The sequence below is a fragment of the Chanodichthys erythropterus genome, chromosome 5, assembly GCF_024489055.1.
Source record: "Chanodichthys erythropterus isolate Z2021 chromosome 5, ASM2448905v1, whole genome shotgun sequence".
Lineage (NCBI taxonomy): Eukaryota > Metazoa > Chordata > Actinopteri > Cypriniformes > Xenocyprididae > Chanodichthys > Chanodichthys erythropterus.
This window is the reverse complement of record NC_090225.1, coordinates 19,178,966-19,197,522: the sequence shown is the minus strand read 5'-3', so window position 1 is coordinate 19,197,522 and position 18,557 is coordinate 19,178,966. Positions and strand designations below refer to the sequence as shown.

The 18,557-nt window shown below is 37.7% G+C and overlaps 1 protein-coding gene across 13 annotated transcripts in view; it reads right to left on the bottom strand.

Annotated features, from left to right (window-relative positions):
- The window catches only part of zmiz1a (zinc finger, MIZ-type containing 1a), a 165,709-nt gene that overhangs the window by 34,661 nt on the left and 112,491 nt on the right, over positions 1-18,557 (bottom strand). For 11 of the 13 annotated variants that reach the window (XM_067386432.1, XM_067386434.1, XM_067386429.1 and 8 more), the window contains 3 exons: positions 11,722-11,841; positions 6,311-6,424; positions 1,282-1,387 (listed from right to left, as the gene is read on the bottom strand). In XM_067386432.1, the coding sequence (XP_067242533.1) occupies positions 1,282-1,387; positions 6,311-6,424; positions 11,722-11,790 (289 nt within the window). In that variant the 5' untranslated portion in view covers positions 11,791-11,841. Of the gene's footprint in view, positions 1-1,281; positions 1,388-6,310; positions 6,425-11,721; positions 11,842-16,565; positions 16,819-18,557 lie in introns of those variants that run through there. The other 2 variants (XM_067386430.1, XM_067386437.1) reach the window with 2 other exon arrangements.

The window sequence follows — 18,557 nt, the reverse complement described above, 5'->3', positions numbered from 1 at the left end:
TAAGTGTTATTAACAGCAATACTGCCACAATCAAAGCTGTTGACTGCAAAAATACATTTCTTTATCAGTATTTTTGTCTTGTTTTCAAGAACAAATGTCCAAAAATTATTAAGGCAAGATCAATTACTGGTAACCTAAATTTATAAATTTATAAACCTAAGGGTAAATAAATCAAATATTGAAATAAATAAATATAAATTAATAATATAATAAAAATTATATAAAAAAAATTATATATTATATTATATTATAAATTAAAATACAATTTAAACAAGTTTTCCAGCATGTTGTTATTGTTAACTAAATATTTTTTAGTTTTTAATTTTTGTTAATTGAAATAAAACTAAAATAAAATATAAATTTTGTATGGAAAAAACCTTAAATTAAAAAAAGTTCTTATCAAGTCGAAGTACTAAAATTACTAAAACTAAAACTGAAAAGCCAAATAAAGCCAAATAGAAATATTTAAAAAACAAAAAACTAAATTATTTACATTAAAATATATAAGAATAAAAGCTATTTCAAAATATGAATAAATACTGCAATAATATATAAATAATACTAAATAAACACTGTTTTCCAGTGTAAATAAGACAAAAATATTGATTAAGAAAATTATTTTGCAGTTATCTAAAAAGAGGAAGAGGAAAATCAAACACCCAGAAACATTTTTTTTTTTGAAGGCTGAAGGTGTCCCACAGTAACCATGGTTCAAATGGACAGTTTATCTTCATTTTGAACAGCGAGCCGTGTCAGGCCTTTCTCAAATAAAGTACACTCACACACCTCAACCTCAGCATTTGCCGGCCATCTATCTCTGTTTGGCTGATGCCCGTCCGCAATTCACTTTGACAAATGTACAAGAACAGGACACTCAGCTTTGGCTGAGAAGGTCAGGATTTCAAACAGAGCTGATTACAAAGCGATGCTGCTCTGCTGATGGATGATTGTTGGAAAGTGAACTCTGGCGGCTTATCAATGAATTATTCGGGGGCGGTTCTGGCACGCCGTGAGCTCCACGTGTAAAATCGTCTGGAAAAGACAACCTCTGGAAGTTAAATCGCCTCATGACGTCTTGAGGAGATGGGTGAGTGTTGGACAAAGGAGAGTGAAAGGATGCTAATGCATGGCCGTGCGCTGTGATTGCATAATGCCGCAATTAAAAGATTTCCTGTCACATCGCTAAATGAGAAATGTGGATTCATTACAGGCAGAGTGTCTCTGAGTTTTATTAGCAATGATGAGTGAGAAGAAACCGTGCATGAGAGGAAAGGGTCTCACCTGCCGACTTTGGAGTGAACTTGTCGCGGTTTGCCGCACACACGGCCAGGAGCCGATAGCCGAGGTCCAAGTCGAAACCCTGCTGCGCTGCCACGCGGCTTACGACCTGCGAAAAGAGACCACGTGAACGTTAAAACGGGTCTTTGTTTACTCATGTGGGTTAGGCTGCATGTGTGTGTCCATTATTTGCATTCACAAGAGAGGTGCAAACACAAAGTTCTTCGATTAAAGACTGAAGGAAAATCAAGCTGATATGTTCTAAACACACTCTTTAACATTAAGGCTATTGAATTTTTCAATAGTCTACATGAGCTATGTGCAATTAAGCTTCCTTGAAATTCTACCCCAGACTCCCATGAGAGACGCGAGAAGCAGCGGTACACTCGCATCACCCGGCTACCACCCCCTCTTCCTTGTACACCAAATATCTCTCCAAAAACTACTCATAAAAGAGCAATTTCCCTTTTTTAGTGCAATCATATCAAATATTTATATATGTGCATGAATAATGTATTCAAAGATAAAACAGCCACCTCCACTGATGCAGAATAGTGTTAAGACTGTGTTGATATTTGCAGGGCACGATTGATGAGCTTTCCCCAGAGATCTGTGTGACTGGTGCGCAGACGTCTCTGTTTGTTCTCTGAATACCCTGATCCGCAGAGACCACAGCCCGCACTTGGCCCCTTGAACTCGCAACTCCAGCTTCTTTCAAAGCATCTTGTGATCTTTCGTGGAACAATTCAAAAGCGTGTAAATAAAACTCTAAAGCCACATGTAAGAGACGGTAGGTGACAATGTTACCACACAGAATACATAACCGAGGCTTTACCTCTGGAATCTCTTAAAGGGACCGTTCACCCAAAAATGAACATCATTTACTCAGCATCAAACCTGCATGGCTTACTTTCTATCACAGAACACAAAATGAGAAGTTAGCCAGAATGTTCATGCTGCCCCATTGCATACGTTTAAAGTGAGTGTTGACCAGGTAGTACTCATGCCGTCTACAACGTCACCAAGGCATAGGCTCGTGTCTTATATCGTTAGAATCCTTGGCTCAAGACGGACATGCATTGGATTTTCAGATATTGCACAATTTGCACATCATCATGCACAATTTTCAGGTATTTTGGATTTTTTGAAAAACCTACTTTTGCGAACTAGTCCTAGGTTTTTGACCCAATCTGAACCAAACCAGTGCAGCAAGATTCTCTGGAGTCTGATTGTCAATAGTTATCAAAAAAAGGTTGAAATTTCGGTCCCTAAGGGCTTCCAGGTGGAGACATTTTCACTAAAATGGCTATAGCTCGTGAACGGAATGAGACATTTTCACCAAACTCAGCGCACCTATGTAAGAGCTCATTCTGTGGTCGAGTGAAAAAGGACACGGCGAATGGCCACTTGGTGGTGGTATAACAGGAAAAAAAAACATGAAAATGGCTATAACTACTTCACCGTTAGTCCAATCCACTAGAAAATGGGCATGCAGTGTCTTGACTATCTATGAGGACATTGATGCATTTCAAAAAAAATGTCTGCCATTGGCCACTGAAATTTGAGCAGCTATCAGTCAAGGTTAACGGAGGCCGACCGGAACGAAACTCACTGGACCCGTTTGACTCACGTCCTTAGAGGTCTGTGAGAAACTAGAAAGAAATGAGCCACTGGGTGGAGCCTTCACATTTTTCAAGTGCGTAAAGGGTCGTGTATCGCACGATTTTTCGTGCCATCCAATGACATTCATATCACATGGTAGAATTCCTCATTCTGAGCAACTTTGCCTCTAGGATCGCTGCTGTGCAGCAAATCTTTCATCAAATATTGGAGATTATTGGCTAAATCTCAATAACCGTTAAAAAGGTAACAGTAAATTGTTATTAGGCAGTAAGTAAATTAGGCATGTGCTTATAGGCCTTAAAGCACTTGAAACCCAATAATTGCTGGTTTGGAGCAACACAAGGGTAAGTAAATAAGTAAATAATTTTGGTAAACTATTCCTTTAAAATGATACAGCAGGGACACTTAAATACTTCAGGCTGACAATGAGATAAAAAAAAAAAACTGGTTACACTGGTTAAGGTGCCTATTTTCAGCTAAGTTATGGATTTAAATGTTGCTTTGAATAACATTCAATTTGAAGAATTTCACTTTGTCTGCCCGTTCACTCTCTATTATTCTATCCATCAAGAATGACACAACCAATATAGAATGAGAAGCATTCAACCTTTTGTAATATCTGCTGTAAAATCTGAATGAGGCTGCACATGATCTTTAATAACTCATGTATCACACTGCTGCAGCTGTGCGCTGCATTTATCCACTTACTAACCTTCTCAATCCTTAACACCCAGCACTTAATGTGCAATTTATGTCCCACATCGAGTGCAAACGTGACTCTTCTTAATCATAAATTGTCATACATCTGCTACCAAGGTGGTGCAACAAAAACGACAAATCAACCCTGCGCTGACAGATATCTATTTGTGATTTAATGGTCAAATAATGGCTTAATGGGATTCTAGGATGGCATCTATGAAACTGAAATCCTAGAGATGTTTTTTGTCCTCCAGTTTTTGGGGATTTTTGGACAGGCAGAGCCGCTGCACTCTTGCCAAACTTTAATTTCCTTTCTGCAGCTGCACTTGCCAAACGCAGCAGCCAGGCGTTCTGCCATGAGGGCTGGTATAGATTCCACTGGCGTTTAGAAATGCATCCTCTCAAAAGCCTTTTCCACATAATCTCTCTTCTCAAAATGCAGGCCTAAAATATTAAGTGATTCAAAAGAAAAAAAATTAGAATCACTGAGCCACGCAAATGTCTTGTCTTACAGTTTTGCTAAAGGGCCGAGCACATAAACAGTGACGCGCAATATAATACACAAAGAAAAAATGGCTGTTTATTTCTTTTCATAGCGAGGCACACAGCACTGCAGATATGCAAGGGTTGACAAGAAAAGACAGTGGAACAGCAGAGATAGTTGTCATCGCTAAAGCTACTGACAGTTTGGAAATGTCATTTATCATTTGGCTGAGTGCTGATATTGTGCAGCTGGGAGACAATGGAAGAACAGCTCCATATGTAGGTCTGCGGAGAGCAGAGAGCTACCTGCTGCCTGAGGGGAAATGTGTAAGACATGTCCACATCTGTCAACCAACATTCTTATCTCCCCAGTTCTTTCATCTCTCCACAAACCTCACCGCTACATCCTCACCTGGGGAGAAGAACCTCTCCGCTGCTCTCTGAGGGACCGCACCACATCAGACAAATTAATTACAACATACAGAGCGCAAACATACTGCACATCCTTTCGGAGTGAGCGTGTGTGGTGTGAATACGGTGTCTGGGGACACATTGTCATGTACACACGTGACATTAACTGCAGAGAGGGAGGCTGAACCAAACTCAGAGCTGTGCAACAGTAAGGAGGTCTGGAATACCTGGAGAAAGCTGTCCGTGAACATTCGCATTCATCTCAAGGGCAGTAGCACAGCTGGCACAGAAAGCCCTGGAAGTTTGTGATGCAGCCAGGTTGTTTAGAGCTAATGCCATGTGACTAATCAAAAAAATATGTCATGAATGCCAAACAAGTGACTATCTTGAGCTGTGATATAAAACAGCATGAAGTCAAAAGTTTGGAATAACTGTTTTTTTTTGTTTTTGAAAGAAGTCTCATACTCAACAAGTCTGCATTTCAGTAATATTATTTAATTTAAAAGAATTGTTTTCTATTTTAATATATTTCAAAATGTAATTCATTCCTGTGATGCAAAGCTGAATTTTCAGCAGCCATTACTCCAGTCTCCAATTCGTCACATGATCTTTCAGAAAACATTCTAATATGCTAAAACATTTCTTGTTATTCTTATCAAATGAAAACAGTTTTTGCTGCTTAAGAGCATAAGAGACTTTCAAAAACATTAAAAAAAATAAAATTAATAAAATTAATTATTACAAATTTTTGACCGGTAGTGTACGTTCATTCATTAAAACTGAAAAAAGCTGTGAAGGGGTTCAATCAGTAATTTAATGGAATATTAAATATGGGGTTTACAGGGCAGGCCTGTATTTATAGAATAATACTTACATTGTCATTGGCAAAAAGTTGTCATTTAGTTACAAAGCTCAATATTAATCTAGAATTGTGTCCAAAATGACGTACTTTGCACTATGTACTCTATCGTCTAGTGTATGAATATTATCAGATTATTTTATCATTCAACATCAGAGTCTGATACTGATTTTTTTAGATTACATTTTAATTAAGATTATGTTAATGACTAAATTTAAATAATTTTAAGACTTACAAGTGTCCCCCCTGGAGGTTTGCTGTGGCCCCTTCGTGGGCCCCGGCCCCCTGGTTGAGAACCAGTGATCTAGGATATATAATGGCAGCTACTTTAAAGAAATATCAGTACAGATAACTGATGTAAGTCTAGCTAGATCAAATGTATTCTCAAAGCCTCCCAGTAAATCATTATCTGAGGAATTTAGATCACAGAGTGGGAGTGGGACTGAAATAAGTCCAGTGAAAAATCAATAGAAAATGTCTGTACACCCATGAAAAGCACCTGGACTGGAGGCTTGAATCAGACTGAAGGTGCTAAACACTGGCAGTGGGCCATAATCAATGACTGTCATGGAGAATGTGGGACAGGGGGCTACTTTTCAACCTACTGTATGTTCTGCACCACTGCATGTTCTGGACCACTAGCATCACCAAACAGAATTAAATTTGGAAAAATGTTTTTGGGGGAAATCAGCCTACTAGTGACTGACTTTTTTACTTTTAGCTTGTTGAGAGTGTAATTATTTTATCATCGAGAAAAAGAAAAAAAAAAAAAAAATGAAACCACCTTTACACACCAGTCGCTTCTATACACATATATAAAAAAAGAGGTTACAGGAGGGAAGAAAAAAATGGAGAGATGAGTGGGTGGGCAGAGGGACACATGAAGCGTGACTGTTGCTTTAACCTTCGTCACTGGCCCCTGACATGAGGACAAGACGTGAGCAGCTGCTGGCTTACCGTCAAGCATCCCATAAGGCTTTGCTCAAAGGGCCGCTGGAAGGCTCGTGGGTCTCCGCACCAGTCCAGCAGCTCTGTGGCCGCCGTCTGAAAATTGGCTGGATTCTGTAAGTGCTGTTTGAAGAGAAGAAATCAAATACCGCTTGGTTAATATATTACAATTTTTAACCATAAAACTTCAACACGACACGCATTAGCATGTAAATATCATAATTTTCTGTTTACAAAGAGACACATGCTGGAATTCAAAAATGAGCATTAGTAAGTTTATCCACCTAGAAAAATATTTCCACAAAATGATGATTTAGAAAACCATTAAAAAAAAATAAAAAAATAAAATCCTCTTCTCTTAAAGGGAATCCTCTTGTCATTCTAAACCTGTACAATGGAAGTCAATAGTAACCAAAACTGACTCGTTAACAACATTTTTAAAATATTTTGTATTTCACAGAAGAAAAAAAGTCATACAGACGAAGTGAGTATGATCACAGATGACAAATGATAACAGAATTTTCATGTTTGGGTTAATTTTCCTTTTAATTTCTTTTAATAAAAATACAAGTCTCATATTTTTAAATATTGTATATATTTCAGTTAGCCCCTGCCAGAACCCAACCGGTAACCCAAGGCCTCCTGGTCTGAACGCAGCTGTGCATTCTGGGACAGATCCACTCTTCTGACAAAGAGCTCAGTGTGCTTCAAGGCCTCCTCACACACCGCAGTATGTCCTAATCCAGACTCTTCATCATCTTTTGTCCACTAAGATGTAATAGATCTGCACCTCTGAAAGCCATAGTCAAGCAGGCCGGCCAATAAGGCGTGCACAAGAGGGCGGGCTTTGTGGCAGAATTGAATGAGAAAAGGCTTATTCTCTTTTCCCAACGATTTTTTTTTTTATTTATTGAGCACTGAGGTTGTTTATCCTCCCCTCAGGACTGCCCTCCCCCCACCCAAACTCTCCTGCGACTGGTGGCGCACAAGACACGACAGGAAATTTAAACAAACGAGCAATCTGTACACCCTCTTCAGAGCCTTTGCACGTTTAATGTTTAGCCGCTCTGAGGAGGAGACTGTGCACTTTGAAGACCATTATACTCGGACGGACACCTCCTCTTCCCCGGCTTGCAGTGAGGAAGCGGCATTGTCTTCCAAGGGCGGCAGAGGTCGCCATTTGAATGAGCGGCTTTGGTGTGTGTGTGTTGACAAAGAGCTCATCTGACAAAGAGCCAATGTCTACTGCCGCAGAACCCTGCTGAGTAAATCCTGCACAGCATAAGGGATATGCGGGTAGTGAACGTTCAGCCCTCTCGCCACAAAAAAAAAAAAATCCATTTTGAGGAAGGCAATTCTTTGTTTAAGTGAACATTCTGATGTCAGGGTCCAACCACACGATTATGAGGAAAGAGATGAGGGGATGAAAAGCACGCCGTTGTGATGGTAGGCACTCAGAGCGGTGTGTCAGCAATGAAGGCTTTTTGGCAAGATTGCAACACAGGTGTTAACGTAACAGTGGCCAAATCTCAGCACTCCACCTTTCCCCTGCCAAGCACACGGTGTCCAAACAGGACCTCTCCACCTCAGGGCAGCTCTGTGTGTTGTGAACAGTCACTCCAGAGGCATTAAATCATGTTGCGTGACCAGGTCCGGACATCTACACTTCTGATCATCTATACCGCAAATCACTGTATATAAACACAAAGTGGCAGTATAACGGAAGATTTTTCTTGCTGTTTTCTTGCTGTTTTCCCAGTCCAGTTATAGTAACTAAGATGCAAAAACACATCACTGTGAAGCAAGCATTACAATATTTACATGACGTTCACATACATGGAAAACCTGGAAATATCAAGGTATTTTAAATGTAGGATTTCCAGGAATGGACAAGAAAATGAAAATAAAAAAAACAAAAACAAACAAAAAAACAACAACAAATTTCTATTTCTATAATTGTTTTTTCTAGAAACACTTCACTAAACTACACTACAATTTCTAAAAAATTGTGTTTTAATCCAGCTTTGCCTAGTTTTCCATTTTTCAGTTTTTACAAGTGGATTAATATAATATACGTGACCCTGGACCACAAAACCAGTCATAAGGATACATTTTTTTGAAATTGAGATATATATATATATCTCATCTGAACAATATCTGGCTGAGATACAACTATTTGAAAATCTGGAATCTGAGGGTGCAAAAAAAGAATAAAAAAATTGAGAAAATCGCCCTTAAAGTTGTTAAGTCCTTAGCAATGCATATTACGTACAAAACTAATTTTTTTATATATATTGAACATTTTTTATATTTATGGTAGGAAATTTACAAAATATCTTCATGGAACATGATCTTTACTTAATATCCTAATGATTTTTGGCATAAAAGAAAAATCGATAATTTTGACCCTTACAATGTATTGTTGGCTAATGCTACAAATATACCCGTGCGACTTACGACTGGTTTTGTGGTTCAAGTTCACATTTAATAAGGTATTATAATGTATATAATAAGATGTACAGAATATGACTCTAAATATACTACATTTAAAATACTAAATTAAGTAAATGAAAATCATACTAGGTCATTTTCTGCAAAGAAATTTTCAAATTATTCAACCACATTCAAGACTTTACTCGGACAAAAAAAAAAAAAAAGAAAAAAGAAAGAGGGGGGGGGGGGGGGGGGGGCTCAGGATCCTGAAATCTTAAGGGCAATTGCTCTCATCAACTAATCTGTCAGAGGAAGTCCCTGAGCACGAGCTCATTTCATCAGTCCTACACGGGACATGGACCATGAATAACTGCCTCCTCCAGCATCAGAATACTCTTCAGCAAATTTGTATTCATGTTCCATGTGAATGATAATTTCTTCTTGCTTAAGAAGAAAAGAGAAAAGAAAGACTCTAATTAAACTGAGTCGCTGTGGCATGTTTCACTTTTTATTTCTAATCATTAAATTCCTCATGTTCTTGATGGAGAATGAGCCAAGAGAATTGTTCTGATCATCCTAACGTTTATCATGCATTCAAAGGTAAACAATGTGAATGATAAGAGTTTCAGTTTTAGTTAGTTAGCAGAATAAATTGAAGCTGCACAAATAAGAAAAAGAAAACGGGGACACTGTTCAATGTTTAATAAGTAGTTAAACCGAACAACAAAATTGTAGGAAAATTGATTTGGGTGAGTGTGAGATTCTGTTGAATGCAACAGTTCTCCTTGAATTGATTGTGATGTCAGTCTGCTCCTCTCAGACAGAAGAGAATCTCATTTTGTGTGATTGACAGCTATTGGCTGCTGACTGCTCAGCGTGCGGGCTTTAACTGCTGGTGAGGAAGCCCGCAATGAGAAAACAGAGGAATTCTGTAGGAAGGGCTCTGTAAATGAAACTCAGATGGCAGTGCGAGAGACTGGTTGTATGAGAATAGAAAAAAGTCAAAGAAGTCAAGAGAGAAAATGGTCCATTTGATTGACATTACAATCACAACATGCTGATGGCTTCATGTGGGTGTTAGTCATGAGTTTGGACTTAATGTTTTACACTTCTGTCATTATAACCAACTGAGTAAAGTTGAGGGAAGAATAGATTGTATGACAGGCAGGCGTATGATTGAGTGACAGGATGACAGAATGATGAAAGGAGGGAAACGGGACAGAGAGGAAAGGAAAACCCCTATTAGATTGAAAGAGTATAAGGTTTTTGACATATTGACATCACAATCATAGGAACATTTAGAAACTGTCCACATATTGGCATTTATACATACTGTAGATGCAGAGGTCATTTACATATGGAAGTCTTAAAGGTACAGTAGCAAAAACTGCTTGGTTATTTTTAAGGGTCAGAAAAACAGTTGTGTAAAACTATATTACTGATGCTGGTGCTAAAACCTTGATAAAAATAATATGTGGACATCAGGGGGAAAAAATAAAATGATAAAGTATACTTCCAAATACAAATACTGTCTCTGCTTAAATTGAGCTCACTGGGACAAAAGTCGAGGCGGCAAAACTGACAACTCTCACCACACTAAATGTGCCATATCAATATGATTAATGAGCAGCAATCGATTGCGTTTTGTCTTTAGTTTTAATCAGGCTCAATCTGCTATGCAAAACGGAGATAACAGTGTCATTTGTAACCAATTAAATAGGCTCAGAAATTCAATGGATTCTTACATGCTGTAGACATGATCTTATTAGCGCCAAGACTTGCTTAATTGACAACAAAGCCTAGCAGAAAACTGTGTGGACATGAAAAATCCTGAACTGTCTGTAATATACAACTTGGTATGTCAAATATTCACATAAATCTGTCAAGAGAAGTATAATGTCACACCTACATAGCACACTGCAATTATGAGTCTAGAATCAAAAGATATAGTGTTTGTTCATACCTACTTTTGTGTGTGTGTGTAAGTTTGACTCTAGTTGTGTGGGTTTTTTTAAATGTCCCCATCAATATAATGAAACATGAGCGGACAAATGTACAGATACCTACTGATAGGTTTACGGTTTAGAAAACATTATATAACTGATAAAAACAATGGAGTGTCTAATTACACTAGGTGCAAATAGCGTCCCTTGTTGGCAAACGCTATTTACACTAGCTCCGCCCACCAATGTCTGGTTGAGCCAGGCTTCTGGCTTTTACCGCGATCGACATGGGTTCGAATCCGCCTTTTGCATAGCTAGTTCTTTTCCATTTTCCCATAACATATCACATCAGAAAGACATTTATTTTCAATAAAAATGAAAATAATGTTCTAAAAGTGGAAATATGCTTCCTAACCAGTGTTTAATAATATTAACAGTATTTATTGGGTAGGGTTAGGGGAAGTTGTAGGGAGGGTTTTTATTCTCCCAATAACTCAGCATCCATTTAATAATTTTAATAAATATAATCATTTACACTCTATGATATTATTTCATCCTGTTAATGTACAAAAATACTGAGCACTTATTGTAAAGAACTGCTATTTTACATGGTGTAAATAGAATCTATCGCTATTTTGACCGAGCTTAAATAGCATAGGCTATCGCTAAGAAAATTCTGCTATTTTCACTTAGTGTAAAGAGCATCTATCGCTAAGAAAATGTAAATAGCAGGTAAACAGGTAAATAGCATCTATCCTATAGTATTCATTTCTTAAAATAAATCTTTTGAATGATAGTGCTTAATTTAAAAGTAATATAAGTCTATGGCAAATCTGCATATAGATAGATAGATAGCTATGTAATGTGTCTGTTTGTGCACACAAGAAGTGATCGGATGATAGGAGATGCTTGGAAAATACCCGGGGAGGACAACAGAGTTCAGACACCAACCATATTCAGCAACCTGATATGAGCCAAGTCTGGAACAATGAACAGACAGACAAACAGACGGTCATTGTGTCACTCTGGTTCTTTTCTCCTCACCTGTTTGATGCACAGCAGCCTGTCATTGGTCTGCTGTATGTGCCTGTCCATCGAAGGAATCGAGTTCATCTTGACTGCTGCCTCTTTCTCTCTACCTGGAAGCCATTAAAGTTCTTCTCTCTGAAAAATGGACAGACAAAGAAAGGAGTGTGTCAGGCTGAGAGAAAAACGGGAGAGCACTTCAGCACAAATCTGTGATCTCCTCACACGCTCAACAAGGCCCTGAAAGACACTGAGTGCTCAGATGACATTTCAGTAGTGGGTGAGGAGGAGCCGTCCCATCCATCTTGACGGTGTAACTTTGACACTCCTCTCAGTTTCTTACAAGTAAAGCGCAACCGTGATCTTCATAAATAGCCAGCAACAGCACAACTCTTTAATGATGTAAGCGAGGTATGTGTGCTGAATGGATGTGTGCTTACACTCCAATCACACCTCTACAAATGCCTGAACCCCATCAGTGTGTCCATTACATGCTGCTAAAGGTATCAGGCCTTACATTCAAGGTTATCAATTTAGCCGCTGCGGGCTGATTTACAGTTGCGTTCACTGGCAAATAAACATGGGGCCCCGTGGCCAGCGCTGTAACTCACTGTGCCGACACACGGAAGGATTAATTGGTGAGGAACGGGAATGTTGGGACTTCATCTCTCATCTGACCACTTTACTGCCATCACTCTTAACATTCCAAGGCACAAATGTGAAAAAAAGAGGCAGAAAGCAAAATTCCCCCACCACCCACTGCAGCGGTCTGATAAAGCGCTCTTCAAATACCTCGGCTGTGTGCGTGACAGGACGGGGAGCGTCTCTGCCTCTCAGGAGGGTTAGATAGTGCCCTATATATGTTAAAGCAGTCAGTGCATTTCAGGAAGTGATGTTGGGACAGGTATTAAGGGTGCTTTCTTAAGCCTGCATGAAATGTTTAAGCATGTAAGTCACGGATGAGACGGCATGCCTGGTACCTGCATAACAGAAGTGTGCTGAACCCACAATGCCAGATTCATACAACAGCACAACATGTTCCATTTTTAGCCTAAATCACTACCAAATGTGCAACTGACTGCAAAATAATAATAATAATAATAATAATAATTATTATTATTACTATTATTAATCAGTATATGTATTGTTTTCCAATAATAAAAAAAATAATTCTCAAAAAATATAAACTCTCCTGGAAGAAAAATTGTTTTCTGTAAAAAATATAGACTTGTCATTTTTGTCACCTTCATTAGCAATTAAAAAAAAAAAAAAAAAGCATAAATACTACATTTTATTCACTACCGTTCAAAAGGCTGGGGTCAGTAAGATTTTTTGAAAGAAAGTCACTAAGGCTGCATTTATTTGATCAAAAACAGTAATATTAGTAAAACAGTAATATTATTTATCTATATTTTTATATTAAAAATAATATTTTGGTCAATTTAATGCATCCTTTCTGAATTAAAGTATTAAAACAATATTACTGAAAAAATAAAATAAACAAAACTATACTCTTTCTAAACAAATCATATCTTATGCAATTTTGCTTCTATTATTAAATTATATTTTTAGATTTAAATTTTTTTCAAAATGAAAACTAAAAAGGGATGGCCACTAAATACAGCAAGGGTGTGGGTTCAATTCCCACAGAACAGTGCAAACAGAAGTTTGTCCCTTGAATACAATATAAATCGCTCTGGATATAAGAGAGAACTCTTTTGGCAAAGATGCTCTGACAGGATTTGGGTCGGTGTGGCTGCATTGACGGTCAAAGGCCAGCAGGTGTCTCTCTCTCTCACACACACACACTGCAGCCCTGCCACCCTGACCATCAGCACCACCACAAATAACTGCTGAGTGTTCCTTTAAGCCTTTACAAGCGCTACAAATCCTCTGCTCCAACCCACTAACAGGGAACGCTCAAACCAGAGGCTCGCCTGTCTGACCTTGTGGCTATTGATTAACTATTTCCCTCCTTACCCCGCTGTCACTCTCACCTCCAGAGTGGGGGGGGGGGGGGGGAGTGCTCTCGTTCTCCTCCTCCTCTCTCTCATGAGACGGCTTTTGTTTGGTGTGCAAACTCTAAGCTACGGGCTTCAAGAGGGTGATGATGACATGAAAACATCATTACAGTGGCTGCTGAACATCCTGATCTATGACGTCAGAGAGCCGTAAAGCAGAGCCTAGAGTCCAAAACTCCACACAGCTTGATCACGCATCCCTCTCTCTCTCTCTCTGTCGCTCTCTCACCCCTCAGGCAATGAAGGCTGGAAAAACACCAGTTATATAACACACCAACTACCTCAATGAAAACAAACTCTTGTTCTCATTATTCAAAGAGAAGCAGAAGCTAGCTATAGACTCAATCCAAACAGAAAGTTTACAGGCCATGATGGCAGCATTTCACAATATTTCATGCTCTTGGCCCTGACTAAATCAAATCACATATCCTTTATGTATAATAATAATTATTATTATTATTAAAAACACACGTTACTTAAACACTTTATACTTAAACATGTTGAACAAAAGAATGAGTGCATTTATGCATTACATTTTTTTTTACAAAAATTACAAATTATTACAAACTATTAAAAATTACATGTAATATTAAGGACTTGTTATTCATTAAAACTACTCAATAAGTTGACAAGCGTGAAAAAACGTGAAACCAATGACTGTTCTAATTAACCAATATCAGATGTATAAAATCATATTTTATGGAATTCACACCATCAAACCATACAAAATGAGATTATCCAGGTATTCAGAAGTAAAACAGCAGGGTAGAGAAAATAAACCTAAAAAAACAGTAGGATGAATCATATCAGATGAACGAAAATTCATACTGTCAGAACAAAAACAAAAGCAAGGAAGTGAAGTATAAAAAACGCATTGTGTTTAATCTTCAGAAAGGTGAGGTCAGAAAGGTGAGGTCAGAAAGAGGGCTGAGAAAGAGAGAGAGAGAGAGAGAGGACTTATTTTGTGCAAGGAGAATTATCTCTTCATAATCAGACACACGCCGCATGAGTGAGTTTTGCATTTCCACTCACGCTTGACTCCCTTTTCAAAGGTAGCTCTCTATAAATACCATCAGTCACTCTCTTGGGTTAAGGACAGGGATTGAGATACTGATACCAGCCTGGAACACAATTCAAGAAAAAGGCCAAGCTTAAAAGACAGATCATAATTACAGCTCACGCTCTGATCCGACCAAAAGATCTTCTCAAAGCAACCCGACTCGTTCATGTGGTGTAAACTTTGCATTCGCCACTTTAATGCATGCAGAACAATAGTTCTACACAGCCAGAAATTAAACTCAATCAGCATAATGTCTTTTCAATCCTATTCTGGCCAAGAGCTGCCCACTTAGGCAGGAAAGATCTGTCTGACCGACATGTAAAATCAACAATCACAACTGATCTTAATTTTACGTCTTTAACAGGGACCTAAAAAATCATAATTTCCCCTCATGTCGTTCCAAACGTGTATAAGTTTCTTTGTTCTGTGGAAAACAAAAGATATTTAAAACAATATTGGAAACCACAGAAAGTTGGTGACCACTGACAAAAATACAGACATTTCTCAAAATATGTTTTTCTGTTCCATAGAGGAAATATACAGAGGAATATATACTTCTGCTCGAACCTAGTTTACTTTTCTTTTTCAAAGAGTCTCAAACACAACTTTTTGATATTTAACTATTTCCATAGATTTGATTCCACTGACCTGTCAAACTAATCCAGTGATTAGCTCTCCATCAAAACAGTTCATAAAACTCATCTTCATTTGTGAATTGGTGAACTCTTGATTACAGGGTGTTGCATAGCATCAGCCAATCAGATTAGAACTGGTGATTGTGAGTATGCCTCAGCCGGTCAGTGCATGGACTGTGGGCGGTCTGTGGGTGTAACGTATGAAACTTTCAGCTTGGCTGATCAGAGTGCAGTCATACTAAAGATCAGACCAGACCGCCTGCAGAGAGGAGACAGGGGAAAGTGTCTCAGCACCTGTTGGTGTGACCGCCGCAGCTGAGTGGCAGAGAGACGTGGGTCCACGGCATGGGCACCAGCATTTGGGGCTACATTCTGCCGTCTGCTTGGATCAATCACCACAAACTAACCTTAAGCCACATACAGTGCCACAAAAAGTATTTGGACACTTATCGTTCAAAAGTTTGGGGTCAGTAAATTTTTTTTATGTTTTTGAAAGTCTCATGCTCACCAAGGCTGCATTTATTTGATCAAAAATATAGTAAAAACAAATATTGTTAAATATTTGTTACAAGTTTTCAATTTAAATATATTTAAATATATGTAATTTATTCCTCTGATAGTCGTTACTCCAGTCACATAATCCTTCAGAAATCATTTGAAAGAATCTGATCGAATTTGCTGCTCAAAAAAACATTTATTATTATTACCAATGTTAAAAACAGTTGTGCATCTAAACATATTTGTGGATAACAAAACTTAAAACCAAATAGCTTGGCAAACAAATTATGCTAGAGCATCTCTGAACTAACACTATTCCATTCAAGTGGCCCTAAATTTGTTTCTCATAAACAAAAGGCAGCATCTAACATTTAAAACACATAAAATCTATTTTTAGTCTGTTATTTTACACGAAAAGTGCACTTGTGTTGCTTGTCTTAAAACTAAAATATTTTGTTTTCTAAAGCAATGACCTCTTATATTTTAAGTCCAATGTAACATTTTCAAGCCCACTGTGTATCAAAAGTACACATACTTTCCCGTAATTGTTTTGCTATAGTCAACTAATTCAAACACCTTTTGTGAAGATGAAATTCAAAAAGTGTGTAATATGCAAATAGTGAAACATAACCAAGCACATAACCGTACTGTTCTTGCTCTGAAGCCATTTTCCGTGTGTGTGGCGAGGAGCAGCGAGCTGGACAGTGGCCCCTGCAGACAACACAAGGCAGCATTTGTTATGTGAGTCCAGAAAGGCAGCGTAAAGGCTCTCCACTGCTCTCTATTGTCCTGACCTAAAATGTGCCGTAATCTCCCGAGCAGTCTCTCTAGCACCATATGTGTGTGTGCTGGCCTCCTCCTGCCCCCATCTCTCCTTTTTCCCTCTCTTTCTACCCCATTCTCTCCTGCCACTCAATCCGCCCCTCCTCCCTCTCTCTCTCTCTCTCTCCTCAGAACCCAGGCAGCGTGCTCCTTTAACAGGCTGGGGAATGGATTCATTTCATCTAATGTGGTTTGGTCTGAAGCAGAGCCACTCACCCTGAGCAAGAGGCTCCCCACTGCAGTCATGTGTTTTCATACAAGCCAATCAACACGGCCGCACCGGCTCACCATCTTCCCCCACTGCCGCCCTCCCTCTCTCTCTTCCTCTCATGCTCTCTATTTATTTCTTTCACTCACTCTACCTTCCTCTTACTCTCAAACCGAATCCCCCTTTCCGCTCCCTCCCCCCTCCCTTTCTGCCACCCCCTCCTTTTCTTTACTCTTTACATCTGCCTGAGGCTTTCTGTTTCATTCTGGTCACAAGGTACTTAGCTACTGACTCAAGTCTGCTTTTCTGTCCCTTCACCTCTCTCCTCACCTCATCCTCCACGATATCACAGTCCCCATCCTTCCTGCTTGCTTTAATTTGTCTTTTCTGTTCTTCTTTCTATACCTGTCTCTCTCTCTCTCTCTCTCTCTCTCATTATTTGTTCGGAGCTCGGATCTGTTGGGATCCCTGCTGGAACAGAAGGTTGGTGTGGCCCATCTGTGAACGGATCGGAGAGGGGAGGGCATATGTACAGACAGACCACCCCCCACCACAAACTCCCCTGAACTAACAGACTATTTTAATTAGTGGTCAACCATTAAGGGGGTTTCAGTATAATATAATTATATACATGTGATGCTAGCCAGTACAATCTATTTTTTAAATTTTATTTATTAAAGCAAATGAGATACTCCTAAATGCATAAAATAAGTAATTTTTTTTTTTTTTTTACACTATTTAAATATTTCAAGTAAGTACACATTTATTTGTGAATATTTTATTTCAAATTTATGGTTGATATGCAGCTAATATTGGGTAGCGTTAAAGATGTTAAAATATGTATATTTTTGATCTACTACTAGATAAAAATTATATATTTATATATCATTGTAATTATACAAGTTAGTACTTTTTTGCTGTAATGTGTAGATGTGTGAATGGCAAATAATTAATATATTATGTGCTGAGGCTTTAGTATTTTTTCACAATATGTTTAGTATATATATATATATTTAGTGTATATATATATATATATATATATATATATATATATATGTTTAGTATATATATATTATATATATATATATATGTTTAGTATATATATATATTATATATATATATATATATATATGTTTAGTATATATATATTATATATATATATATGTTTAGTATATATATATATATATATATATATATATATACACACATATACATACACACACACACACACATATATTTCAAAAAATGTTTCATGTTTTTTTCCATCATTTTCAGTTGTCAATGGCCAATTTATATATAATTTTTTTTTCAAAAAAATGTTAAAAGCACTAAAGCCATGCAAAATATACATAAATATAATGATTATATATATATATATATATATATATATATATATATATATATATATATATATATATATATATATATATATATATATATATATATATATATATATATATATATATATATATATATAAAATCATTTTTAAACAAGATACAACTATTTGAATATCTGGAATCTGAGGGTGCAAAAATTGCAAATATGACTGTTTGCAACTTATGACTGGTTTTTAGGTTCAGGGTCACATATATACATGTATATAAGTATG